Source organism: Archocentrus centrarchus, chromosome 4 (assembly GCF_007364275.1).
Source record: "Archocentrus centrarchus isolate MPI-CPG fArcCen1 chromosome 4, fArcCen1, whole genome shotgun sequence".
Classification (NCBI taxonomy): domain Eukaryota; kingdom Metazoa; phylum Chordata; class Actinopteri; order Cichliformes; family Cichlidae; genus Archocentrus; species Archocentrus centrarchus.
This window is the reverse complement of record NC_044349.1, coordinates 3,511,870-3,539,545: the sequence shown is the minus strand read 5'-3', so window position 1 is coordinate 3,539,545 and position 27,676 is coordinate 3,511,870. Positions and strand designations below refer to the sequence as shown.

General features: G+C 41.7%; 1 protein-coding gene across 4 annotated transcripts in view; it reads right to left on the bottom strand.

Annotated features, from left to right (window-relative positions):
• Window positions 1-27,676, bottom strand: part of szt2 (SZT2 subunit of KICSTOR complex) — a 98,390-nt gene that overhangs the window by 31,368 nt on the left and 39,346 nt on the right. For 3 of the 4 annotated variants that reach the window (XM_030726926.1, XM_030726929.1, XM_030726927.1), the window contains 10 exons: window positions 26,594-26,678; window positions 16,095-16,268; window positions 10,795-10,986; window positions 8,437-8,636; window positions 8,089-8,255; window positions 6,996-7,093; window positions 6,765-6,897; window positions 5,443-5,573; window positions 2,549-2,596; window positions 452-573 (listed from right to left, as the gene is read on the bottom strand). In XM_030726926.1, the coding sequence (XP_030582786.1) occupies window positions 452-573; window positions 2,549-2,596; window positions 5,443-5,573; window positions 6,765-6,897; window positions 6,996-7,093; window positions 8,089-8,255; window positions 8,437-8,636; window positions 10,795-10,986; window positions 16,095-16,268; window positions 26,594-26,678 (1,350 nt within the window). The remainder of the gene's footprint in view (window positions 1-451; window positions 574-2,548; window positions 2,597-5,442; window positions 5,574-6,764; window positions 6,898-6,995; window positions 7,094-8,088; window positions 8,256-8,436; window positions 8,637-10,794; window positions 10,987-16,094; window positions 16,269-26,593; window positions 26,679-27,676) is intronic. The other variant, XM_030726928.1, reaches the window with a different exon arrangement.

The following is a 27,676-nucleotide window of genomic DNA, read 5'->3' as shown; positions in this document are numbered from 1 at the left end:
TTATTTGTCATCCTGCTTGTCATACACACTAGTAGTTAAAATATTATTAGGATATCTGTGCTACGTTTTTGATGCAGAAATAAACTGTGGTCAGTTTATTTAGCTGAAAAACACTAAATACCTCAACAAGTATAAAGTCTGAAAACTTTTAAAAAAGTTACAAAATTTCTGGGCTAATAACTCGGCTACCATGAGACGTACAAGGAAAACATTTTTCTCCATCTTTTATAAAGTGTTGTTCTAAACACGTCACCATTTATATACATACATGCACTGCTAGAGGTAAACAAGACATTTTTATTTGGTGAAGCACCAACTAATTGGACAGAAATACACTTGAGGAGATGTTCATGTATTTAAAGGCCATTTTAAACGGGAACCTTTGAGTTCTTGCCCTCTGCAGGGGCCTGAGGGATATTTGCAATACAGAGGCTTCCATATGCCAAGTCACCTTTTTGTCCAGGATACCGATGAAGAGGAACCTCTGGCGGGGAGCCAGTCCCGGCCCAACCTGGCTTGGACTGACCGAATCACTCTGCTCCAGAGCATCGAAGCGCTGGAAGCCCTTATGAGCTGGACAGAAAAGAGAGAAACTCAGTGAAACGGCAAAGCAACATGAATCAAAGCCAGACGGCATGCTGTGTTATGTCCTTAACAAAGGCTCCCTACTGACTCTCACGACAATTTCTCTTCTGCTCTTTACTAAACTGTCAGATGGACATAACTGTACTATGACTCCGAGATCAAAATTTCATATACAAATCATTTTACTGGGCAGCAGCTCAGCAGGTTTTTACCAAATTGCCCAGGATGCTTTGAGAGGTTTCCAGGGTTTGGCTGACAAATGGGTAAAAGCTTTACTGTAGTGCTGTTTACTGAAGTCACAGCTTTTGATGGGCAAAAAAAAAAGTGCTGGGCATGATTAGTAGGAGAGAGGAAACGTGGAAAGCGTTTATTTTTTGAAAACGATTTAAAACTTGCTTGTGTTTTTTTGGGGTCATGATATCCTAGTGGAAAGGAAAGAGAAAATGATGAAGTAATCTCATTACCACAGAAAGGTCAAATAAGATTTCTGCTTGAAGATGATTTAAGGTCAACTTACACTCTGAACTAAAAACAAAAACCCATTTTCCTGCAGCTTTATAACTGTTTATAAGTGCAACTACACTGTTTATATATTGTTTAATTTTTTTTTTTTTGGTCAGTGTCTAATACATTAAATTATACTCTATGTATTTTATCCTCCTGGCCACTGTGAAAAAGAAAGTCATCAGGCTGTTTTTGCACTTGACTTTAGCAGGTGGCAGAGGTCCACGCTTAAATGATTTTAGAGGTTTAATTATTTACATGTTAACTCAAAGTATAAATTAGTGATATTCAGGCATTTAGTCTGCAGCTTATTTTTGATTCAGCCCCAAACTTTATTTAACCCAAGGAAATGTGCTGTACACAAAGAAAAATAAAACACATCATAAAATGAACTCATAAAATAACATGAGTGTTATCCTAAATACTGACAAGCTGTGGATTCAATACTGAGCTGATCTGACTGAACTGTAAGCGAGATAGTTTCCAACTCCTGAAGCTGACACGGCACAACCAGCTGATCCTCTCACTACTCTGTAGGTGTTATTACTACACTTAGAAGGTACATTATACGGACAACAGTACTGGTCCACCGACACCTTACACCTACAGGAGCTGCTCAGCCACGGAAACCAATGCCACGAAGCTACCGGCACACAGGTTTTGTGCTGATGTTAATGCCAGCAGAGCTTTGGTGACTGTGCTTCAGCACTCAGTCTGTAACTTTATGCGGTCGGCCACTTTGTGGCTGAGTTGCTGTGGTTCCTAAACCCTTGTAGTCTGCAACAATAGCACTAACAGTTGACTGTGGAATATCTAGGAGAGAAGAAATTTCACAAACTGACTTGCACCGTGCTACAAGCACAACGAGCTCCTCAGAACGACCCATTCTTTCTGCATTGCTAGGCACTGGATTTTATACACCTGTGGCAAAAGACTGGAAACATTTCAATTCAAAGATTAAGAGGTGTGGCCCAATACTTTTGTCCATATAGTGGATATAAAAGCTTCCAATGCAGAAATGTGTTAAGCCTGCATTTTTTTTTTTTAAACAGCTAGCAGGGAGCTACTCCTCGACTCCTTGGGAAAAGAAGTCTGATTGTATAGAAGTTTATAAGTTTATACTTCACCGCTTCATTGATGTACTGACTCAAAAACATGCTTGATGAGTTTTTATGGTTTTAAAACATTTTAAAAGTATTTAAGGATCAGTAAAAATTCAGTTCAACTGCTTTTCATGCCTTGAACATTGATTCACAAAAACTGAGCCCAATGACTTTGTTAAAGCACTGTGAACGGTGTCTGTGTTTAAAAGCTAGTTTTTCACATTTCAGCTACAGTATTTTTAATATAAAACAAAAATAACCAATTAATATATTGACAAAAAGCAGCATTAAAAAAACAAAACAAAAAAAAAAACTATTTGCATCAAAGTTGGTGTTAAGCTGAGAGGCAAACTTACGTGCAAACCTATTTAGCACTGGGGTGTTTTCCTCATCTGAACTGTCTTCTGCAGGTAAACAGAGATGGTACAAACAGCGAGGCAGCATGGACAGTGAAACACAGCTCGACACAAACCGATGTAAGCAAACAAAATAACACGGATATGTTAGAGAGCTGCGAGCATGGACAGAGAAACACAGAATCAAAGAGCAGTGGCAGCAGCGAGGAGAGAGCATGTTCAAAGCGTCAACATAAAAGACTTACACATGGAGCTTTCCCGCTACGCTACTCGTGATGTTAAAACAAGTGTTAGCAACATGCTGTCGACAGGTTTATTCGAGTCTTTACAAACTAATATACAGAACACCTTTATCATCTGCATCAGGGAATCTGGAAACCTTATGATCTGAATATTCTAACTAATGAATTATTTACTATAGTTTATCATTTATTACGCATTTTATTTAATTTTACTAAAAGTAATTATTTTAATCCATCCATCCATCTTCTACTGCTTCTCTGGGACTCTGTGCAGTCCTGTGAAAAACTAAGTACACCCTTACTGCTTCCATATGAATAAGAGTGAGAGTAGCAGTGCTGCTTATGAAATCCACTTAATTGTGAGCACCTCTATAAAAGCAGCAGCTGATCCACAGCATTCAGGTGTGTTAATATAGTGCTATAATCTTCCCAGAAGTAGATGCCCCAACAAACTCATCCCCAGGTCAGATGGTACAATGCTCAGAGAAACGGCAAAAAAACAATGCACTACATTTCAGACTCTACGGGCCTCAGTTAGCATGTTAAATGTTAAAGTTCATGACAGCACAATTAGAAAAAGACTGAACAAGTATGGCTTGACCGAGTAAGGAAGGGCTACCAGGAGACAGCCTATTCTCACTCTGAACAAACCACAAAACCTCTGGAACAAAGTCCTTTGTACCAGTTTTGGTGAAAACAGCACATCAGCACAAACGCCTCATAACAACGGTCAAGCACGGTGGCGGACGGGTGATGATTTTGGGCTTGTTTAGCATCCATAAGTAACTCGAAAATTTCGATTATAAAAAAAATCCTCGACACAAATTTGTTGCTTCGATGCTTCGTTTAAACTCTGCAGCATTCAGGTGTCACCGTGTAAGCAGGGAGTTTCAGCCACATTAGCAGCGTTAAAGTTCTCCGTCAGTGACGGATTTCCACCATTTGGAAAAAACGACCCTTTAACACTGAGTGGCCTCCGCGCCTCCACTGCTCATTATGTGTGTGTGTTGTGGTCCCTACCCCCGTCTGTGTATGTGTGTGTTGTGCTCCCTGGGCTGAGAATTTCAGCCGTTAGCTTCCAGAACAGATCGCTATCACCACAGTTTGCTAGCAGGCATTCAAGTCAGATACCTGAGCTACCTCAAGTGGCTCCTTTCAATATAAAGGAGCAAGTTTTGTCTACTCAGCGCCCCTCCCTGATGGCCGAGCTCCTCACCCCATCTCTAAGAGTGAGACAGGGTGATACTCTCACAGCCACCCTTCAGTGGAAGGTCATTTCCATCACTTGTATTTCCAATCTTACTCTTACCCATAGGTAAGAGTAGAACCGTAGATAGACCAGTAAATTCAGAGGTTCGATTTCACACTCAGCGCTTTCTTACCACTTTGTCCCTCCACTCATGAACACGTCCTCAACATAACTGAACTCATCCACAGAAAGCTCCACAACTCCTCCCCAACTCAGAGCACATGTTCCTTCCTTTTCCTCCTTAGAACCATAACCTCTGATTTGGAGGTGCTCATTGTCATCCCATAATTTTTCAGCTGTTCTAAACTGTGGTGATGTACTCTTTGTGTACTCATATTTGAAAGGCTCTATACGGAATGAAATTTGATTGATTATAATAATGAGAGACAACAGACAAAAGCAGATCAAATGATAATACGTTCATTTGGGCTTTTATTTGGCATGGTTTTACTTCATTGCAGGGTCATTTGTTGCTCATTAGAAGCAGCAAAGCACATAACAGGCTCAGAACCAGGGACTTCTGACAACACGTTTTATGGACTTGCTTTTACGTGATGTCTTTTTCTGTTTCTCATTGTCTTTTATTGTCTGCTTAATGTCTTTCAATTGTTGCTCATCATTTCTTATTATTTGCTTTTATTCTTTTATTGGCATTTATATTGTGTGTTGCATTGTGTAGATTTCTTCTTCTTCTTGGCCACAGCGGCTTTTATCGGTAGTGGAGAGAGACAGGAAATGGGGGAAAGATACAGGGGAAGACACGCGGGCAAATTGGCGACGGGCCGGGAGTCGAACCCGCGCCAACCGCACCGCATACGTATGTGGTTGCCGACTTCACCACTAAGCGTGCCCCCATTGTGTAGATTTCTGTTGTAGCTCTCTCAAAAGACGTGCATATTAGGCTAACTGGTGACTCCAAATTGGCCATAGGTGTGAATATCTCTCTGTGATTGGTGACCTGTCCAGGGTGTACCCTACCTCTCACTTAAAGTCAGCTGGGATGGGATAGGCTATGACCCCAGAATGACCCTAAAGTGGATAAGCAGTTAAGAAAACAGATGGATGAATGGATGACACCAAAATATGTACTATTTTACTTTTACCACTTATGACATTTGTATCAGGGATGCACGAGTCTAAAAATCCTACCCGGTGTTATGTACTCCTGATCAAATATTCTAATTTCCTGTAACAGTATTTTTGAACCCTTCTTAGGACTTTTTATTTTATATATATATAAACTGCAGAAAAAGAAGGAAATAAAAAAGAAGGGCGTTTAAAACACAATCTAGCCGAGGTACTCATGATGCACAGTGTATACTGTATGATTCAGAAGCAGTGCAGAGGGTGAGCACTGAGGCAGTAAGGCGGCTACTGTGAATGAATAGTATTAAAGCAGTTACCTTGCTCAGTGCTGAAGTGCCACTGATGGAAGTTGCGGCCAATGAGAATGAAGCTCCTCACAGCGTCCGGAGGTTGGCTGAGGTTCTGGACAAGAGGAAATGGCACAAAATGGTCTCCAGATGTGGGGCAGCTGCAAAAAGTTTAAGAAACAGAACGGGTTATTGTTACATACAGCATATAATACAACTTCAACACAATACTGCTGAGAGACATTAATGACATGTGATATACGTGTGCACAGTTAGAGGGCTTAAAACGTCTCTGATTTCCCACCAGGAAAGTGCTTAAGTAGATGTATTCTGCTTTTCTTTATTTCCTGTCATATACATCTTGTTACAATAATGAATGGTTATATTAAAAATGACCAAAGTTTTCAAAATTAAGGTCAAGTAATCACGGTGAGCCGAAAGCTCAGGCTTCAGTCCGCTCAAAACACTCAATTTCAGACATTTTTTCCTACTTTTGGATCTTTATGATGTCAATGGGATTGGATATTCCCAATAAGATCATCTTCAGCACATAGATCTGCCTGTGATCACAGAAGCACCACCCACTCCACCTTTAGTTTGTGAGGGGCAACCAATCACAATAAAAGCTGCCTTAAAGGGAGAGGAACTAAAAGGCCTTGTTTCTGACAGAGGATGAAATGGGGGTGGTGAAAAACACCAACTTCAAATCCATGAAGTCAAACTCTGTGTCTCTACAACAGTGTCCATTGATCATATACCTGAAACTTCTAAATTTTGTAGCTGAAATCAAAACAGTTATTTTTGTATCTGTCTGGCATCAATCAGGAGCAAAAAATGACTGAACTGAATTTGTCTGGCTGAGACTGCAGACTTCTTATTCACAGTGTTTTCTAACGAGCAGGCCTCTTGCTAATAAATCTGTGAGAACATTTTGGTCGCTTTCAGGGGTCTGCACTGTCAGAGATGAAAGCAAGTTGAAGTTTGACTTATAACCGATGAAAGTTATTGAAATTTGGGCTGAGTCAAAATCATTTGAAGCATGAGATGGCTGAAAGTAGCTGGAATGCCATTTGATGACTGAGTGGAGAAGGCAGTTGGAATATCAGCTGAAGAGTGAGAGATGAAAGCGAATGAAAGCTGTTGAAATGCCATTTGCATCGGAAGCAACAATCGACATTTGAGCTGAAGCTGAAGAGCCTCAGTTGAGGTATGTTTTTTTTTTTTTTAATGTCAGCGCGCGAACAACAGCAGCTTTTACACAGCTAGGCAAGAAAATAAGCCTTTTATTATTTTTCTCAACAAGAGGAAAATAAAAGTGATGATCACTTATCGAGAAAAACTTGATAACTCACCTCATCTTTCGAAATGTCTTCACTGCTGTATCAGCGGCCAGTGAACTGACCAAATTGACAATCTCTGCCAAGACGGAAGGCAGCAGGAAGTGTGAAGCAATTTTAGTTGTGCACTGCTGAACGGAGGGGCAGCCTGAGAGTAACACACAGAGAGTGAGCGCTCAGAAATATAAACCCACACCTTCTCAAATAACTTTTCACATTCTGGACGCACATAAAGATAAAACTTACCAAGTTTGGCCATGAAAGTCATCCACGCCTGGCAGGTATCTTGGTAGATGGTGTGCAGAGTACCCGCATCTCCCTCCTCAAACTGAGACAGCTGCCTCCTGCACAGTCACAAAACCCCTACACTTCATTAAGGCACATTTTTATAGGTCTCAGAGCAGAGGGAAAAAAACAGCTTTAGTGGTTTACGGCTTGTTGCCTGCCATCAATGATGCAGCGATTTCATGGTCAGGTAAGATTTCGGGCTTTCACAGCTCCAGTTATGATGCTACTAACCGATGGTAACGTAGGGTTTTACACGAGGCATGAGGAGGTTTTCACTTACATTAGAAATATGTTCATATACTGTATATAAAAGATGGGTGGAGTCACCGTGATGCCGCTCATCGGTTAGTGAACTCAAATTGCGATGGGGCACATCTATCTGTGAAACTCACTGGCTAATGACTTGTCAATCACAATTTGTGGATTCAACTTGATAACCAATCTTGCAATTATTAGCTAATATCTGTCTTGTCCAAATATGGTCAGTGTTGGCTCCAATAAAACCAAAAACAACATGGCAGCAGCCAAAAATCTAATAGAGTGGCTTCAAAATGCCAATGAAACCAGTGAGTGATGGCAAGGTGGCTATGTTCATCTTTTATTTGTAATCTATGGCTGTGAATGGCCACTGGACTGCAGCAGCATCCTGTCAGCTCTCCTGCACAGTGCAGACCCAGTTCCTCGAATTTGTACACGGCCATCTTCCAAACCAAACCAGCTGCAAAAGCAGAGAATAATTTAGACTTTTCTTACCTTCCACTCTATATAATGTTTCAGTGCACACGCGTTAGACCAAGGGTTCGCAAAGCATTAATGATCGAGTGCCAATTCAAGGGCCGCACAGGAAAAATGCTGCGTATGTAAATGTGTCATTTCAGAATGGTGACTTTTGTTAATAATAGCCCTCTTGGTGTATCGTGCTATCATATAAAGTGGAAGATGAAATGCACAGCAGTAGTCTACATTCCTTCTTTATTGTCCTGAAGGACTGCATAAGGTTTGAACGTTTTATGATTTCTGCATTATTGTTGCAGTTTGTGTTAAAGCCCACCTCTGGATCTGCTCGAGCTCCACAGCCACAGCCTTGTCCTGGCTCCACTGCTGCTTTACGTTCTCCGTCTTGTGTCTGCGTCGAGCCGCTCGGCCCTCCTCTCCTCTTTCCTGCACAATGTCGTCAGTCGTCTTGGGGCTCCCGAGCTCTGCCGAATCTGGCTTACTCTGATGGTTGGAAAGAAACATGCTTACTTTCATATGTTCTGTGTTGGCTTCAGTCTGATTAAGACATCTGGTCTGTTGCAACTAGATGAAAAGACAGAACGTACTGGGAAATTTACCAAAAAGTAAATGGTTTCATTTTAAAGTATTAAAAAATGGTAAATTAACTTCAGGAGAAACTGACCAGTATGTCCCAGAAGCTGCGGCGAGTGCTTTTGCCAGTAGGTGTGGTGGACTCGGGTGTGCTGGTTTGTGTCATGGGGGTGCCTCCTGCAGCTTGGATTAAGCTGATTGGAGAAGGGTTGGTTTTAAAGGCCCTTGAGCCACTGCGCTGCCTGGGGCTGTCCTTCACTTCTTTCACCTCAGGCAAAGAATTCAGCAGTCCTGAAGGCACATTTTACAATCAAACTTAAAAATTAAAGTCTTACATTTTTCCCAGGGGTCGCTGTCGTGAGTCTCCCCCCGCAAGCATCGTGAAATCCACCATGCTGTTCGCTTTTCTGCCACCAGGTGTCACAAAGGCCACTTCAATTATCCCACATGCAGAGTTGTAGATATTTAGCTAAGGATCTATTATAGCACGTAGTTATCAAAGAGCCTCTGGCTGTGGAGCTTTAAAGCATGAATAATAAATATAATATAAAAAGGATCTGATTTGTTTACTACTGCTCATAAGTCTCAATTAAATCAATTTCCAGACACATTGTTGTCAGTTTTCCCCTTGAAAGAATTTAACTGCTAAATTTACTCCTTTCAAGGGCACCGAATTCATTTGGGTTCTACTACGTTTGATTTCAGCTCAGAACAACAGCCTCATTGTGATTTAGATTGTGATTTAGCCAAGAAGCCCAAAGAACCGTTCTCCTTCTCATCCTTTAGAGTTTTAGCTGCGTTGGGTATAGACTGGCTTAAAGGCTAGCCAGCAGGCTAATAAGCCTAATAAAGGTATACAGCAGCAGAAACACTTTGTTGCACCCTCAGTGAAGTGAGTGATTTCATAATTAACATGATGGGTCATAGTCATAGAGTCTATACTGGCCCAAATATAACATGGACAGAGTAAAGAACACAATACCCTAATTTTATTGGACCTCATCTGTACATACACACTTATTTATTATTAAAGGAGTTACGTAATCCAAACTCAGCAGCAAAAAATGTTAAAATGCTCCAGAAATAGCCCTGCAGCACCAGTTTCAGTGAGTGCTACTGCTTCTCCTCCATATCACCCTCTGATGTTGGGCGAACCAAAAAAAGTGATTATATGCCCGTGGGTTATCTGAAAAACTCTGAAGTGTTGGGTAATTTGTTGTCCTTTGTGACCCAACTGTCTGCGTCTGCTTGTGCCATTATCGACTCAATAGAGGATAACTTGCCAATTTTCTCTCATTATCATCATCAAACCTCTGATCTGTGTCATGATATCAGTGTGGACGGCCACAAACACATGAAGCAGCATGGATATTGGGTTTATCTGGCCAAATACGCCATTACGCAGCAGCAGGTAAACTCCCTTACTGAACATGTACAAAGTCCAACAATACACTCCATGTTTATGACAGCTACAGAAATATCAATTCTGTGACCAAATTTAATTCTTTCCCTCCTCCCTGCAACAGAGAACGTGCCTAATGCAGTCCTCTGCTGCAGGGCCTCTCATCTTAAACCTCACCAAATGTGAATTTGGGAAAGCTACAGTCACTTAGTTGGGTAAGCAGCTGTGACAGACAGTTACTGACTTTCCAGTCTCACATATGAATATACAGCAAAATTAGAGGATCCTCTGGCTATGGGTCAAGGAAGCACGGCTATAGGCTACACCTATACACAAAGTCAGAATCTGTGCAGGGGGAAGAGTAACTCTAAGAGGACTCAACACAATGAAGATATTTTGTCAGCCGAGTCAAACATGCTAAACCTGAAAGCACTGTTTTTGTAAAATATTTATTTCACTGACTTTTCAAGCATAATATTCCATCTGGCTGTAGAACATCTGCTTGTTTTAACAACACTGTTATGAAACGATTATATATTTTTTATAAGTCTAGCACTTAAAGTTTGTGATTTGATTTCATACAGAAAAAAAAAAAAACATTTTGAAAACAGCCTTTATTTATGACTGCACCAATTCAAGGAGGGCCACAGCGCAGCAGGGTTATAAAAAAGTCTTTGGCTGTATTGGATTCATTTGTAAAGCTTGTGCTTCATTTGATTTTTCTGGTGAACAGTGACTGTTTCAGAGCCATTATCACACTCTGAGCTGCAGGAAGTAGACGGAGCCATTTCTCCCTCTTGTTCCTCTTTGCTTTTGTCAAAATAAAACATTAGCAACCATAGCTGTGGGAAAGCAGCGTGTAGTCGGACTGTGTGGGGGCTTTTGTCGATACCATGTCAGAAGTGTGCTGAATTATATTAAACTGTGAAGTGTTTTTTACTGGACTGCTTGGTGCTATATGCTTCATTCCCTTCTACAGCCTGATTGCAAACAGGTACAGACGCAGTAAACAATACGCACAGCATGAAGGTTCAGTAACGAGCTCACCTTTTGCCTCTTCCTTCTGAGCTTTGGTTGCTGGGCAGAGGACCCCGACACAAAGAGGATTTGGCAAGACTCTCAGCTCCATGACAACGTCACACAGCGCGTGACGCAGCGCCCCCTGCAGTTTGTCACTCAACTGTAAGGGACTGATGTTGCCTTGTTCCCAGATGTCAAAGCGCACATATAGCTGTGGTTCTGTTAGAAGACAAGCAGACAGTGAAGTGACTGAAACAGGGAAAAAAGCAGTAAAGAGGAATACCCCACTGACTCAAACCACAACACCCACATTCCTCCACACCAGGCATGACTCAGTCATGCCACTTCCAATATCATTCTTCAATTTATAGGATTAAAAATACATAGGACGTTAAGAAAATGGATGGATGGATAGATATGCCCTTACAGCAGTAAGTATAAGGAAAAGTGGTGCTTAGCTTGTAATGAATGCTAATAAATAAAACTGCAATATTATTTTCCTTTTTCCTTATTTTCCTCATCAGGGGGCAGTGTCAAAAACATATTAAAAAAACTGATAATGAGGGCTACTCTTCATGTTTGTGCTGTGAGTTCTTTAGCTTAACCCTTCTATAAAAGGAGGACATAGCCACTGTGACGTCACCCACTGGTTTACAACTGAGCTCTTTCACCAGTTTATCCTTTTGATACCACGCATGAAGAGCACAGGGCAGCTCTGACTATGAAACTGAGGGACATTGCATACTCAAACTAAAGCATCAGTCACAATGTAGGCCCACCCTAAATCACACCCTTCCTTCTAACCACCAATGAGGACCAGTATTATCAAAATAAACATAATTTTGCATTCAGGAAGACCTGAAAGATCATAAACTAATCAGGAAAGTGTTTACTGAGGTCATGGATCAAGTCAGCAATAGGATTGTTTTCCTGTGGACTTCTATAAAACTGGACCTCTTTTTTTGCAACCAGAGGAGTCATAATATACAACACACATCTTTGTAGTTAAGTGAAATCAAGTGTAAAAACCAATAAAAACTGCAGATGCTCACTGTCCTCTGATTCATGCCACTGTTGTTTCCTCATTTCCTGTTCAAGCCACCTTTTTAACCGTCTGCAGTAATGTGCAAACAGACCAACCTGGGACCATGAGACACATCAAAAACTACAACTTCTCCATTTGTTTCTCTCCAAAACACACAAGTGTTAAGGTCCGGTCTCATTAACGATTACTAACTTTGCACCCTGTGTAGTCTACATTACTGTACCTAATAAGGTGTTGGCTGGAGTGCAAAAAATATGAAGCCTGTTTAGATTATGTAGACACCTACTCTTCCATATGGTACCACAATTTAGAGACACTGTCCCTCATCTTTGAGCCATTTCCTGAAAATAACCAACATTTAAGTTTTCACAGGCAATCAGCCCGTGCTTCTTAGAGATGCGGTCTTAATATCAGGTCAGCTGTCGTAGCACCTCGGACTTGGGTAAAGGCCATTAATCATCTCCACCACAGTGTCAGTTCTCTCACAAGGATCATGATTATTCTGACCATGATATATTGATGTTAAAAACAGCTCATGGGCGTGCACAATTTAAATTACATTGCATTAATGATTAGCCAGTGTGTCCCTCTCTGTCACTCCTACGCAACTCGTCCACTTAATTGCAGAAGGAGATTAAAAAGAAAGGAAGAAACTTGCTCAGCTGGATGATGAACAGTTATATTCATGTTCTTGTTAGAGACATATCATATGAACTCCATGCCCTCTGTTTTCTGCAGCTTCATATATCCATACTGACTAGTTTGTGCAGAATTTACTCAACATGCCATCAAACAATATAGAAAAGCACAGATGGGCATTTGTAACGTAACTGTTGCTGCACAGTTACATTATACATTTAATGAATGAATCCTGCAGCACCGAGGATGACTGTTTTTAATGCCTAAAACCAAACACCTAGATTATTATTTTTTCCCATATTTTCCTTAAACCGACAACATTAACACCAACAACAGAGTGTGACTAACACTTTATATAATAATACGCCCTATGAGATTTTATTTTGATTTATGGCCATGTGCTGCAGTGTCACATTGACAAATTTAGCTTCCAGGAACAGAAATCTCTCCATAATAGTCATATTCATTAACCAGGGAGATTTACTCGTTCCGTTTTAGGGGGATTTCATATTTGGACTCTAAATTTAACGGCTGGACTGTTAACCTCGGCGCAGCTTGACGTTTATGTCTGCAATTAATCCATTTTAAAATTCGTGGTGTTTACACAATTAAATGACTCCTGGGACGTGCTGCAACCTTGTTACATAAACAAATCCAGTGGTGATATGATTCTCAGGAGGGTAAAGAATAATGTGAAAGCCAACGAGCCCAGTCTCTGCTGCAAAATTAATTTGCAAGTCTTAAAGTGAGCTGCACTGATTTCACAGAGCAAATTCAAGTCATGATTAATCTACGCAGCCTATGAAAACGTCTGAGAAGATAACCCTAACCTGAAGATCAGGTCATTATCTCAGTTTGGTTTTGGACAGCAAGATCCCACTGCTACCTAATATTAAAATGTGCACTGAAGCAAATGAAACAGACCACATCTGGAGGTGGTCTGACTCATAAGACGCACTGAGAAAGAAAAAGATCACCCAGTGCCACCTCCTCTTCTGTCTCAAGCTGTAAAGGAAAGTGGAGCTTATATGTACACCAAGATCACTTCAGTACACTTTTGAGAGTTTTATACAATGCTACAAGCAACAAGAGTTTAAACAAACCGCTCACTACCTTCTTTAGTAACATTAGCCTGGCAAGGCTCCCAAAATGCACACCTGAATGAGTCTACATCTTGCACATCAAAGTGGTTCACCATCACTATCAGGCTTATTTACTGTCTGTAGTTCTACTTGCCCAGATTTCCTAGAAAAACAGCATTACAATCTGGAGATGCACACTTTGAGAACTGCGGGCATGGCCCTGGCAAGCAAATAAAAATGAAAGTGAGGATATAACAGTCCCGGCTGCTTGAGCTTTAACCACTTTTCTAATCTGCATCTTTTCACATACAGTATGTACACGGCCGGAGGTTATAACAGCCATTTTACATAACTGAAAGTTTCACAAAGGAGCAAGGTAACTGAATATTTATGCGTTTCTTTTCATCTCTCCTTTGGGTATTTCACTCTGTGGTCAATTTGGGCTTTTTTTTTTTACGAGCAATAAAATTCATTTGTGGGGAACACAAGCAAACACTTTTCACAGCTTTTCATTCTAAATCAGTTCATCTTCCCCAGAGTCCCAGAATCAGCATCACTTTGTTGGTTTTTTTTTTTTTGGTGAACCTTTTTTTTTCTAGCATCAGTTCAATAAAGCTGACATTATGGACCCCACCAAGCACCAAACATCAGTCAGTGTTGTTTTCTGGTGCCTAAATCGTGTTGACCAGCCATAAACCCGTATTTTATTCACAACAGAACATTAAAAGCATATCAAATGCTTGAACAGAGAAAATGTATTATTTTAAGAAAAATATTAGCTCATTTTGAAATTGATGGCAGCAATTCATCTCAAATCTGTTGGGGCAGGGCCATGTGTGCCACTGTGTAGCACACCCTCTTCTTTTAACAACAGTCCATAAACATCTGGGAACTGAGGGGGCCAGCTGATGGACTTTTGGGAGAGGAATGTTGTCCCATTCTTGTCTGATATAGGATTCCAGTTCCTCAACAGTCCTGGGTCTTCTTTGTTGTATTTTTCATTCCATGATGCAAATGTTCTCAGTTGGTCTGGACTGTAGGCAGGCCAGTTCAGCACCCGGACTGATTCCATAAGCCCAAATAGATCCCTGTACTATCAGTGACGTGGGCTTTGAACTGAGCACTGACAACAAGCCAGATGGTTCCTCTCCTCTTTAGAGAGTGCGGTGAGGATGTTTTTCAAAAAGACAGAAATTTGAATTTGTCTGGTCACAGAAGAGTTTTCCACTTTGCCTCAGTTCATTTTAAATGAGCTTTGGCCCAAAGAGGACACCAGTGTTTGTGGATTATGCTCACATATAGTTTCTTTTTTGAATGATAGAGCTTTAACCCACATTTGTGGAGGGCACGGTGTACTGCATTCTCAAACAGTGACTTCTGGGGGTGTTCCTGAGCTCATGGAGGGTTTTCCATGACAGAATCCTGCCTGTTTTTAATGCAGTGCTGCCTGAAGATCACAGGCATCAAGTATTAATGTTCAGCTTTGTCCCTTGCGCACAGAGATTTCTCTTTTGATGACATCGTGTACTGTAGATGATGAGATATTCAAAGTCTTCCCAATTTCATGTTGATAAACATTATTCTGAAACTGTTCTACAATTAGCAGATTGGTGAGCATCTGCCCATCTTTACTTCTGAGAACTCTGCCTCTCTAAGGCTAAGTTCACACTGCAGCCTGAAGTGACCCAAATCCGATTTTTTTCGTCGTCATGCGACCTGTATCCGATCTTTTCATGCCAGTCTGGACAACACAGATCCGATTTTTTTCAAATGCGACCCAGGCCACTTGGATATGTGGTCCCTAAATCCGATACGTATCCGATCTTTTCAAATGCGACCTCTGTGTGTACGGCCAGGTCGCATTTATCCGACCTGCATGTCATTGATACTCGGCAAACGTCACTATTCTGCTTCCCGTTACGCGGATGCGGGAAGGAAAACATGTGACTTCCGCAAACATTGAGCGCGCTCGCTACATGTGATGTTATCGCGTCCTCTACTGCGCATGGGGGACACTTTCAGGTTCGTCTGCTGTTCACACACAGATCACATCCAAGTCGCATATATTTGGAAATGTGAACGACTGCACAAAAAAAAAAAAAAAAAATCAGATTTCACAAAAAAATCGGAATTGGATCACTTCAGGATGCAGTGTGAACGTAGCCTAAGATGCTCTGTTTATACCCAATTGTGTTACTGACCTGTTGCCCATTAACCTAATCAGCTGCAGAATGTTTCTCTAGCTGTTTCTTTCTAGTACCACTTACTTTTACAGCCTTTTGTTGCCCTATCCCAACTTTTTTAAGACGTATTGCTGCTATCACATTCAAAATGAGCTAATATTGGGTTTGTATGACATACCTGGCCATTTTTTAAAAAAATATCTGAATGATATTTTATTTGGTTGTGAAATGTTTGTGATCCAACAGCCATCCAGCATCCACTCTAGGCCCACAGCATAATAAAAACTGAACTGCATTTTTTTTTTAAAAATATAAAAGATATACCTTTAACTAACCCCTGGACCAGAATCAGCCACACCTGCTGAGTGTTGTGCTTACCTGAGCTGCAAATGATGGACTCCACTTTGATGACAGTGGTCAGCTCATTAAAGTGATCTGGGTGAAGGGGGACGGAGCAGTTCTCTGACTTCTGCAGGGCGGGACAGTCCTGAGCTGGAACCTGAAGGGGTCGACCATGAGCATCAACAAAGGAGAGGGCGATGCAGGCGATACCTGAAAAAGCAGAGGAACATGTTCAAATGATCAACAAACTACAGGGCCTTAATCACCAAAGTCTAGATCACTCATTAGTTTTCAATTTATACAGACTCCTCTGTCCATGTTTATTTTAAAGTTTCCTTCATAATTGCACAAAGTTCCTGAATGGAGAAGCAACTTTCACACAGCTTACAGGCTATCAGGCAAACATTTCTGCCTCATTATGGATATTTGAATTCCTTACACGTCACAGTTCTGCACAAGCTTCACCAAAACTATCGCTGCACTAGAGCATCACTTGTGTGAGATGCTGCGTGTCAGATGATCTCAGTGAGCACCACAAGCAGCACCACTCATGTAGTGAGGTTGACATCATGCAACAGGAGTGATGTAGTTGCATTTTAGGCATCAAAATTAGTCTTTCCATTTCAAACGCAAAATGCTTCACAGATTAGTCCATTGTTGATACCATCTTTATCACGTAGATTTCACAAATACAAGTATTTAACAAATAAATACTGTTAAAGTTTATAAAATCTGCTCTACTTTGGGACTGTAGAACCGGAAGAGTATCAGGTCAGAGCAGCTTCTAAAAATACAGGTGGCAAATTAAAGGAAAGATCTGAATCGCTGACCCCAATCTGTCTGTCAATCTCCCGCTCCCTTCTCCTGTCACTCGTGAACAAGACCCCGCAATACTTAAACTCCTCCACCTGGGGCAGCAACTCGTCCCTGAGCCGGAGAGGGCACTCCATCCTTTTCCGGCTGAGAACCATGGCCTCAGACTAAGAGGTGCTGATTCTCATGTCAGCCGTTTCACATTCGGCTGCAAACTGTTCCACCATGAGCTGGAGGCCACCCCCTGATGAAGCCAACAGGACCGCAACATCCACAAAAAGCAGAGATGAGATTCTGAGGCCACCAAGGCAGAAGCCTTCCGCCACTTGGCTACGCCTAGAAATTCTGTCCATAAGGATTATGAACAGAATCAGTGACAAAGGGCAGCCCCGGCAAAGTCCAACAACCACAGGAAGTGAGTCCGACTTATTGCGGGCAATACAGACGAAGCTCTTGCTGTGGATGTACAAGGACTGAATGGCCCGCGACAGTGGGCCAGACACCCCATACTCCCACAGCACCACCCACAGGATATCCCGAGGGATGCGGTCGAATGCCTTCTCCAAGTCCACAAAACAGATGTAGACTGGATGGGCACACTCCCACACACATTCAAATATCCTCGAGAGGTTGAAACGCTGGTCCAGTCTTCCACGACCAGGACAAAACCGTATTGTTACTCTTGAATCTGAGGTTTGACTAACAGACAGACCCTCCTTTCCAGCACCCTGGCATAGACCTTATCGGGGAGGCTGAGGAGTGTGATCCCCCAATAGTGGATAGTGACCACGCTCTCTGGTCCGGTCTTAAAGATGGTGACTGCAACCCCAGGCTGCCAATCCAGCGGCACCGCCCCAGATCTCCATGTGACGTTGCAGAGGCACATCAACCAAGGCAGCCCTACAACATCCAGAGCCTTCAGGAACTCAGGACAAATCTTGTCCACCCCAGGGGCCCTGCCACCAAGGAGTTGTTTAAACACATCAGTGACCTCACCCCCAGTGACGGGTGAGTCGTCCCCAGATTCTGCTTCCGCTACAGAAGGCATGTCAGTCGAATTAAGGAGGTCCTTGAAGTATTCCGGCTATAGCCTGGAGTCAGCAGCGCCTCACCCAGAATATAAACCGTGTGAGTAGAGAACCGCTTTCCTCTCCTGAGTCGCCTGATGGTTTGCCAGAATCACTTCAAGGCCATCCGAAAGTCTTTTTCTATGGCCTCACCGAATTCCTCACCGAGTTTTTGCTTCGGCCATCATCTATAGTACATAATATCATCAAAAGATTCTGAGAATCTGGAGAAATCTCTGTGCAAGGGACAAGGCTGGGCTCATGATTTTTGGGCCCTCGGGCACCACCGCCTTAAAAACAGGCATGATTCTGTCGTTGATATCACTGCGTGGGCTCAGGAACACTTCCAGAAAGCACTGTCTGTGAACACAGTTCACTGTGTTGCCAACAAATGCAGGTTAAAGCTCTGTCATGAAAAGAGAAGCCATATGTGAACATGATCCTGAAAGGCTGCCATCTTCTCTGGCCCAAACTGATTTAAAAGGAACTGAGGCAAAACGGATTATTGTTTTATGATAAATCAAAATCTGAAATTCAGTTCAAAATGGACACTGCCTCCTCTAGACTTAAGAGGAGAGGGACCATCCGGCTTGCACTCATTCAAAAGCCTGCATCTCTGGTGGTATGGGAGTTCATCAGTGCCTATGCACTATCTGGAAAGGCACCATCAATGCTGAAAGGTATATACAGGTTTTAGAGCAACATATGCTCCCATCCAGACAATATCTTTGTCAGGGAAGGCCTTGCATATTTCAGCAAGATGATGCTAAATCGCATAGTGCACCTATTACAACAGCATGGCGTTGTAGTAGAAGAGTCGATGTGCAGAACAGCCCTGCATGCACTCCAGACCTTTTCACTAACTGAAAACATTTGGTGCATTATGAAAGAAAAAATGCAACAAAAACAACCCAGGACTGTTGAGCAGCTAGAATCCTATTATCAGACAAGAACGGGACAATATTCATCTCCCACAAGTCTAGCAACTGGTCTCCTACAGACTGTTGTTAAAAGAAGAGGGCATGCTACACAGTTGTAAACATGGGCATATCCCAACTATTAGGGACACGTTGCTGCCATCAAATTCAAAATGGCCTTAAATTTTTCTTAAAATGGTACATTTCCTCAGTTTAAACATTTTATATGTTTTCTCTTTTGTGAATAAAATATGACTGAGATTTGTAAATTGTTGCATTCTGTTTTTGTTTATATTTTACACAGTGTCCCAACATTTTTGGAATTGGCTATGTAGATACAATACATTTAAATACTTAAGAGCATGTTCTTACATTTCAGGTGCATTTATCGCGGCTATATTGGATTCTTTGGAGCAGATGTCAGTAATCTCAACCAAGAGACATCCTGGCAACACCACATTTCATGCACCTTGAAGGTCCATGCCAAATCAAAAGCCAACTCAAAGATGAATGCAGCATTGTAGTAATAATAATAATAATAATAATAATAATAATAATAATAATAATAATAATAATGTTGCTGAGGGAAGCCTAAATAAAGGCAGGTTGAGCACTACAAAGAAACAACATGGGTGAGCAGAGCAGACAGCAGTGGCAGCAGCACAGGCTTCAGTCAAAACAATCAGCGTGAGTTTTTAAAACAGGTAGGTACCTTTAAACTGAGAAGGTGGGAAGAGTTGCTGAACCAGCTCCAACATGGTACCTGGGTCAACATTAGAAAGACCCAGAGAACAGAGTGCATTAGGGATACAATACAATAACTTTTTAATTCTTATCCAGTTTAACACCAGCAAACTCCATGAGGGGGTAGCAGCTGTTGGGCACCATTTCCTCATACTAATAAACCAGGCCAACTAGGTTTTCCACTTGGATAGGATTTTGCTTGCAGTAATTATAATATTTTCAAGCAAAATACAGTAAGCCAGCTAGCTGTAACTTCACTGCATTAATCTGGTAATGAGTAATTTGCAACAGTGGTTGATAAATTCATTTGAAAATAGCCAGATCAGCCCTGGGAATTAGCCAACTTTATCCACATTATCTTGCGTCATGAAATAGGTTGAAATTCTGCTGTGCTTGTAGCCACACTATCATTAGCTAACATTAGCCTAAAGACAGATGGTTCAGACTCAGATTTGATTCACCAAACCAAACATGCCTGCCCTGAAATGAATGCCATGCTGATCTTGACTGCTCTTTAACGCCAACAGCTAGCTGGCTAAACTTAGCTTGCTTACTTCTGTTGTTACCAATAAAATTCAAAAGTTCAGACTTTGTTTTCTTGTCTTTATGTGAAGTTTGTGATGGAGTCTGTGTTGTTCTCAAAGCTATTTGTTGGCATTGGAGGTTAGTGTCCTCTATTTCTAAGCTACCATTAACTAATATTGCTCACTGCTGGTGCTATTAATGAGTTTCAAAGAAGGTAAAAAGAAGGCAAATGGACTTCTTTAGGTTTGTGACGATGGTTTGCCTCTCATCCAAGAGGCTTCCTCAGTTCTAAAATTTTAGGTTACTTATGCAAGCCCAGTTCTCAGAATAGTATGAGTGAGACGTCACACTATGAGAGGCGACTCCCTGCATAGTCCTCAGGAGCATTTCTCTCATTCTGCCAATCCTGATAGGCAGGTGATTTCAACGACCATGTCGGGCAGAGCAACCCAGCTTGTGCTACTACATAGGCATTATTCAAGATAAGCACCTCTTCTGACTTCGCCCCAGCAAGAAGGGCTGTCTGGTGAGCCATCTCACCCATGCTGCTCTGATAACTGGGGTTATGCAAGTAACCTACAGTTCACATTCCTAGCATTCATTTTGATTTCTCATTATAGGAAATGGAGACTCCTATATTGCCTGACAAGCATATCTCATGCAATCACCAGCAATTGGCAAGTAGCCCTACTATCAAAGTTTAAACTGTTGGGCTACACTTTCCTTATGACTTGGACGACACAGAGCTGCCCGTGTAGGCAAATGTTAGTAATTACAGTGATCTCTTCCCACACATTCAGGTCAGGCCTAGACATCATGACCTCCCATAGCTCTACTTTGTAAGCAGCAAGCATAGAGGAAACATTCAGGGCTCTAACAGCTAAAGCCACCGCTTTGTAGGCCCTTTCAGTTATGGCAGACCATTATCTCCTCCAACAGCTTCAGGAACACTGGGTTAACAGTTTTGCCAACCTGGGGCAATTTCTTCCCCTCATAACGTTATCTGGTGGTCTCCATTACAACACTGGGTACGGAATATTCAGCTTGAACATGACGTTTGCACACATTCTGCATATCCATGCTGGGAGCAGGGAAAGCCAGTCACAGAATTAGGCTTGACAGTCCTCCTCAGCATCAGATATGAGGAGCTCTGAGGTGTTCTCTTCGTCATGTCGTCCTCATAATCCAACTCTAACATCTTCCATTGGCGAACCTGCCATGGCTAGGTCCAGCTGTGAAAAGGAAGTCCGCACACCAAAAGCGCTCCTAAATGGAATTTTAATGCAAAAGCTTTAAGATAAGTCTGAAGAAGGGCAGCTGTGCCTGAACCATCACCTTTTTCAAGGCTTTTGTATTAAAATTCCATTCAGGAGCTCTTTTGGTGTGCGGACTTCCTTTTTGTTTCTGCACCCTTATTGATTTTTTTCAGATGTGTGTCTTCATCGTCTCAGGTCCAGCTGTGAGCCTCAGCTGATGCCAGCATGCAGTTCGGCTTCTGCAATTCCTTCCTTGCTGCTACCATCAATCCCAGCTGTGGGCAAGTAAGGATCTGTTCCTGACAGGCTAGCTTGGCGTGCTAGCCATCGCAGGAGACTCTTCATGGTGAACCGGGCACAGTGCCCACATGAACCAGGGGCTTCGACCACAAACTGGACACGACGGATCAATCTTTGCTAGCTGGAGCGTTAACGATGAGGACAGTGCGTTAGCTGGCTTTCTAGCTTCAGCAGAAAAGGAAAAAGGTGATATAGCTGGTATGCTAAACCACACAAAACAAACCACCTTACCAGAGGGTGGTATAACGCCCTGGTCTTCGGTGAACACTTCAGCTGAGGATGAGACGAGCCCAAAAAAAAAAAAAAAAAGCAGCTTGTGCTCGGGGACGGAGAAGTTGGCTGGCAGGTGCATTCCCACAGTGACGCATCAAAATACATGCTAGTAATAAAAACAACTGTCACAGTCAGGTATTTAACCCCTAGCAGGGGTTGAGGGTCGTTGACCCACTCTTAATCATGTGAGTCATCACATGAGCCAAGGTGTGAAAAAAGGTGTGGGTCATTATCCTGACTGGGAACCAAAGTGTGAAGACATTGTCCCGTTCCACCCTGATGTGAGCTATTGAGGTCACCAGAGGCAGGGGTGTGAGAGGGGACTGGAATGCCTAGGAAGGGATCTCAAGACTACACTGTAGGTAGCTTATGACTGGCAGTTGTTTTAGAACTGGAGAAGGCTCCTGGATAAAAGGGAAAAGGTTTTCATGAACCTACAGAAATCCAGCTGCCTTCTTAAGAGACCATAAACTGGATGACTGAGAACCTACGGAGATATGACCGAAAGAGAAGCAGAGAGGCAAGGCACGAGTAAGCAAAGGAGTGAGCATTCTTTGGATTTTCAAAAAACGATCATGAGTGCCTGCTGGAGGCAATCAAGAATTGTTTGGGAGGTCTAATTTTTAATTTATTTTTTGTATAACTTACTCAAAGATCTGTTTAAATGCCAATACAAAGCATTTAATACATGAAGAAAATTTTATTTAATGTATGTTTGAACTTCACTTTGTGCCAGGCTGAGAATTTCAGCAGTTAGCTACTGTAATGAATCACTATACTAACAGTTACGTGGCCATTAACCCCGTAGGTTCGGTATCTGTTTATCTATCTATAGGCATATATTAAAATAAAAAAGGCCTTTATAAGATGTTTGCTAACATAGTTTGAGTGTTAATAAGACTCCTTAAGTGTTAACTAACTTAGTGACCTTAATAAGACATTATTGATGATTTAGAAGTAGTATAAAAGCAAAGTTAGTTGTTAAACGCAAGAAAAAAATTTTTCTTTAATTTCCCCGATGAGATTTTCCTAAAGGGATTAATAGTTTTATCTAATCTAATCTAAACTAAGTAAAGTGTCAGTCTTAATTAAGCAATCATAAGAGACACAAGGCTCTGATTAGCTTCTTACAGGGTCTATAACATATTAATAGACAGTAAACACATCTGTTATGCTGTCTATGTTACACCTATATACCTGCTAACGCTCATTACAAGCATACCTATGACGTGTTGATAAGGTGAGTGGAATGAAGTTTCACTGAGCTCAACTAAAATCTGAATGCACCTATAGGAGGAGTTTTTCCGTCATAGCTAGTTAGGAAACCGATCCTAATTTAGTCAGTTGGGATTCAGAAGATGAATTACTGAGCAGCTAAGAGTCATTAGAGAACACTTCATGAATTAACAGGCAGGAAATGCAGGTGAGAGCCTGGGTATCTCTCAGTTCGCCACAACACTTTTTAAGCTGTCTAACACTCAGTGGGGATCGAATATCTTCATATAACTTGAGGACCTTGTTCCACGACTGCTAAAACTAATGAGATTCAGTCAGAGCTTCCCTGCACAGCAATTAAAAAGTAGTTAGACAGCAAGTGGAATGAATGTAGGAGCAAAGGACAAACTCTTCACAGCAGCCTTGATGTTTAGATCCGACAGGCGCGCAGAGGTCAATTTAAAGAGAGACTAAAGGAGGCCATCTCCAGAGCTCTCACTGCACTGCAGCTGCAAGCACAGCTGTATTTTAAGCTGGCAGCTGAACTGTTACTTGGTTAAATAAATAAATTTGTCTTATACACAGGCACTGTTTTACCTTTACCAAACTGGTGCATTGTAAATTTATTCCCAAATCAGACTGTCAGCTTCTTGTAGCATCCTGAGGCTTCTGGAGGAGAGCATTCAGCTCAAAAGACCTAGTCGCAATCTACAGGGAAATTTAACACCCTTATCTCACGTTAAATATCTAGTGGAGATAAAACTACAACTAAGTAAAGTCCATTTGATGTACTTCTGCTCTTTAACTTTTGTAACAGAAGGCCTGATTGCATACAATGTATTTGCTTTTGGTTAATATAAGAAATCTACTTTCGCCTGCATGATTCTACAAATGAAAATGAAGCACTGTAACGAAAATCTAAATGTTATCATGACGATGCCAGGGAATGTGTCATAAAAACAGAAATTAGAAATAAGTGCTTTTAATTCAGCAAACTCATCATTTACATTCATAATTAGCTGCCCTTTGGTTGGAGCTGCTGAAGGATAGCAGAGTTATATATCCACTTTCCGCAGCCACATTCTCACAGTGAACCAGGTAACCTTTCAGTTACAAAGCAGCAGCTCTCCCCTTTAACTGACTTCAAATGCCAGTAGGTGACATTAGCATATTGATAAACAAGAAAGTATTGCAATATGAAATGGAACTGATCAGTTCTCGAGGAGAAAGGCATGTAGGGAAAGTTGAAAAACTCTGCCAAACTTCTTCTCAGTCTGAATACAGGAATGCAGCTAAATGAGGCACTGTTAACATGAAGCAGACCAATTTCTACATAAGTGTGAAATTACATTCATGAGTGAATAAACCACACTGTACAAGCTGATAGCTTAGGGCAGCCAGCTGTTAAACGGTACTTGTTTGTGCAGCTCACAACAATCCACACAACGAACAGGACGGCTGAGAAGCTTTCCTGTAACAGGCGGGTCATCGCTGGTTAAAGAGCAAATCAGGTTGCCCATCTTAATGCAAAAGTCTGAAAATAAAAGACACTCTGCAGAAAAAAAACCCCCAAAACAACAAAAACAGCCAGCTGATGGAAGCTGCACCTCAGAAAAATAAATGTGCCGATTCTTATCAAAGAAATTAACAGTGTGTGCACAGTTAAGGGAAGAAGAGTGTGATCGTCTCTGTTATGCCAGAGAGAGAGGAAACTGTCTCCTGAATTTAATGTGGGAGTTATAAATAGGAGAGAAAAAAAAAAGAAAAAAAAAAAAAAAACAGACTGTCAGCAAATTTGATGACATCATACTGGCTCTAAATCAGCAGCTTAACAAAGAAAACTGAGCCAAAAGCTGAGGTTACAGCAAAGTTTCCAAGTCATTATTTTTTTGCAGTAAACAAGGGGAACTTGTCAGAGCTGTGAAGTAGTTTATGAAAATGTATCAGTCTAGAAGAGGTTGAAAGAGGGCATATTCAGCTTGTCTTTATTTTCTCTCACACATACGCTGTCACACGGGTGGATGTCCATATGAAGCATGGATAAAGTTTCAAATAATGAGCACAGTGGGTTGAAAAGTCATCCCTGTGAGCCAAAGCTCAGGCTTCAAATTGCTTTCAGCACTTGGTTTCACACTGCTTTTTCTACTCTTAGACGTCATAAAAGGCTGATATCTGCTGTATAGTCATCTCAGGTAGAGGCCTTACGCTATGAGCACAGAATCCCTACCCACCTGCAGTTCAAACCTTCTGGTTGTAAGGGATAGCCAATCAAAAGACAGGGAAGTTGGCCTTAAAGGGGGAGGAGCTAAAACAGATTGTTTCAGAGAGTGGATGGACCGCACTAAGGCCCAAGAAAGGATGAAGAAGGATTATGTTTAACTGTGAATTATGCAAAGCTGAGTGAGCATGTGTGTGTTTCAGTTCAAGACTAACCTTTTTTGATCCAATAGATTAAACAAAATGTAACGCCTTTTTGTCACAGGTTCGACCAAAGCCTGTATAAGGACAGAGGACATTACAGAAGAATTCTGTAATGTCAAAGCTGGTTTTCCTTAAAGATTCATCATCCGCTTAAAAACAGCTGAACTGGGAAACAAACACCCACAGTTGAGGTTCAAACAGGTTTTAACTTTGTAATAGGCCTATCTTTTCATTATTGCTTTTCTTTGCTTGATATGAATGAGCACAACCTTTCTTCAGTGCTCTGGTGTGAGAAAGCTCATCACTCTGGATTGAACGTTAATAGGGCCATAATGCTGTCAGATTTGGGGCCTGGTAGTAAGGATAACTTCCAGGTTTTTAAACCTTACTTTGAGGCAAAGTCACATTTCTGAAGCGTTTTTTTGTCTCAGTGACAAGTGAAATTAAAATGATGGCTCTCCTCCCATTCTTTTGGACAGGGGCTCAGTCTCACATCTCCTGGAATGAGGTCCCTTTGGTGTTGCCAAGATGACTGCCGGATGCCGAGACTTACTTCCAGAAAAATATTGGCTCCCAGGAATGAACATTAGCAGTGCTTGGGAGGGAACACTGAAAGTGTGTAGATTCCAGGTGCTTTCAGGGTTGGAAAGCAGGTACAACAACCACCTACGTGTAGACTCCTTCATCATTATCAGACAGGACAAGCAAGGTGGCAACAGACAGCCTCAATAAGCTACACAGCTGGCTCTGGTTATGTGTCAAAGATCTTCCCTAACAGTAATGCAGTCCACCTGGATGAGGTTAGGATATAGTTAAGCATTCATAGGTGATAGGTTTGAATTACTATCACTGTGCTGATGACTACCTTTGTAAGATCACACACACACACACACACACACACACACACACACACACACACACACACACACACACACACACACACACACACACACATAACTGAGGCCTGGTGGCATTGGCATGCTGGGCTGGGGAAATGTGATTACCTTTGCCTCCCGTCCCCTGGCCTCCGGGCTTATTGTAGAGGTAGATATCACCGTCAGCCATGTCACTGCTCAAATGAATATAGTGCTGTAGACAGAACAGGGAAGCAAATCAGTCCCTGGAAGCTCAAACCACACAAGTCAGCATTTATTTCATACACCACAATGAGACTTGTCAAAATGATTTTAGTGTCTGCCTCAGTTCTGCAGAGCTAGGAGCCTCCCATATCTAGGATTTATTCATTTTTAATCCCGATCACTTTAAACAGACCTGTTTGTAGTGCACTTGCATGTCAAACTGTCATCTATCAACGCAGGCAGGTATTTCTCAGTTTGCAGGCAGCAGTGACTTATTTACAAGTCAACAAATCATTCAAAGTAGTTGGAGGACACAAAAAAGTCAGACCGGCTGTTTACTCTGGTGTTTAATTAATCATTTTCACCACTGTGGATGCACTGAGCAAGCAGCAGTATTTTATTGGATTATGTGAAGTTAAACTATCAGAAATTATCTCCTGCTGAGTGATTAGAGACTTGCTGAACACGCACACCCCAGATTTTTCTGATTTTTCCTTTACAAAAATCTTGGAAATTAAAACACAGCACACACTGGAGATCACGCCTGAGCAGGTGCACACTATAGGAAGGTTGGCTATTTTACAGTCATTACTGAGCTTTAGATGTTCAGGTAAGCAGTAACAGGACCTGCTTCTCCCTCTTTCTGGTCTCTGAGGCTTCATAAAGAATGTGGTTGTTTTTGCTGAGCTATATATGCTGCTGTATACGTTCCATTTTACACTGAATGTGTTGTATTTTAATGTGTTGTGAGTCTGTTTAGCTGCTGACTTGGGCACAGGTCTCTTATGAAATACATTTTTTAATCTCAATGGGACTTACATTGAGATTAACTATGAATGCAGCTTGGCAGTTACTGTTAGCTGTTAGCCTAGCAGTCTGCCCACTGGACTGAACATGATCACTTCTGGCTCAAAAAAAAAAAAGAACCTAGTAGCAGTTAAACAATTAATGCTTTAAAATCAGTGGGTGATGCTGCAGTGGCTATACCCTTCTTTTACAGTCTAAAAT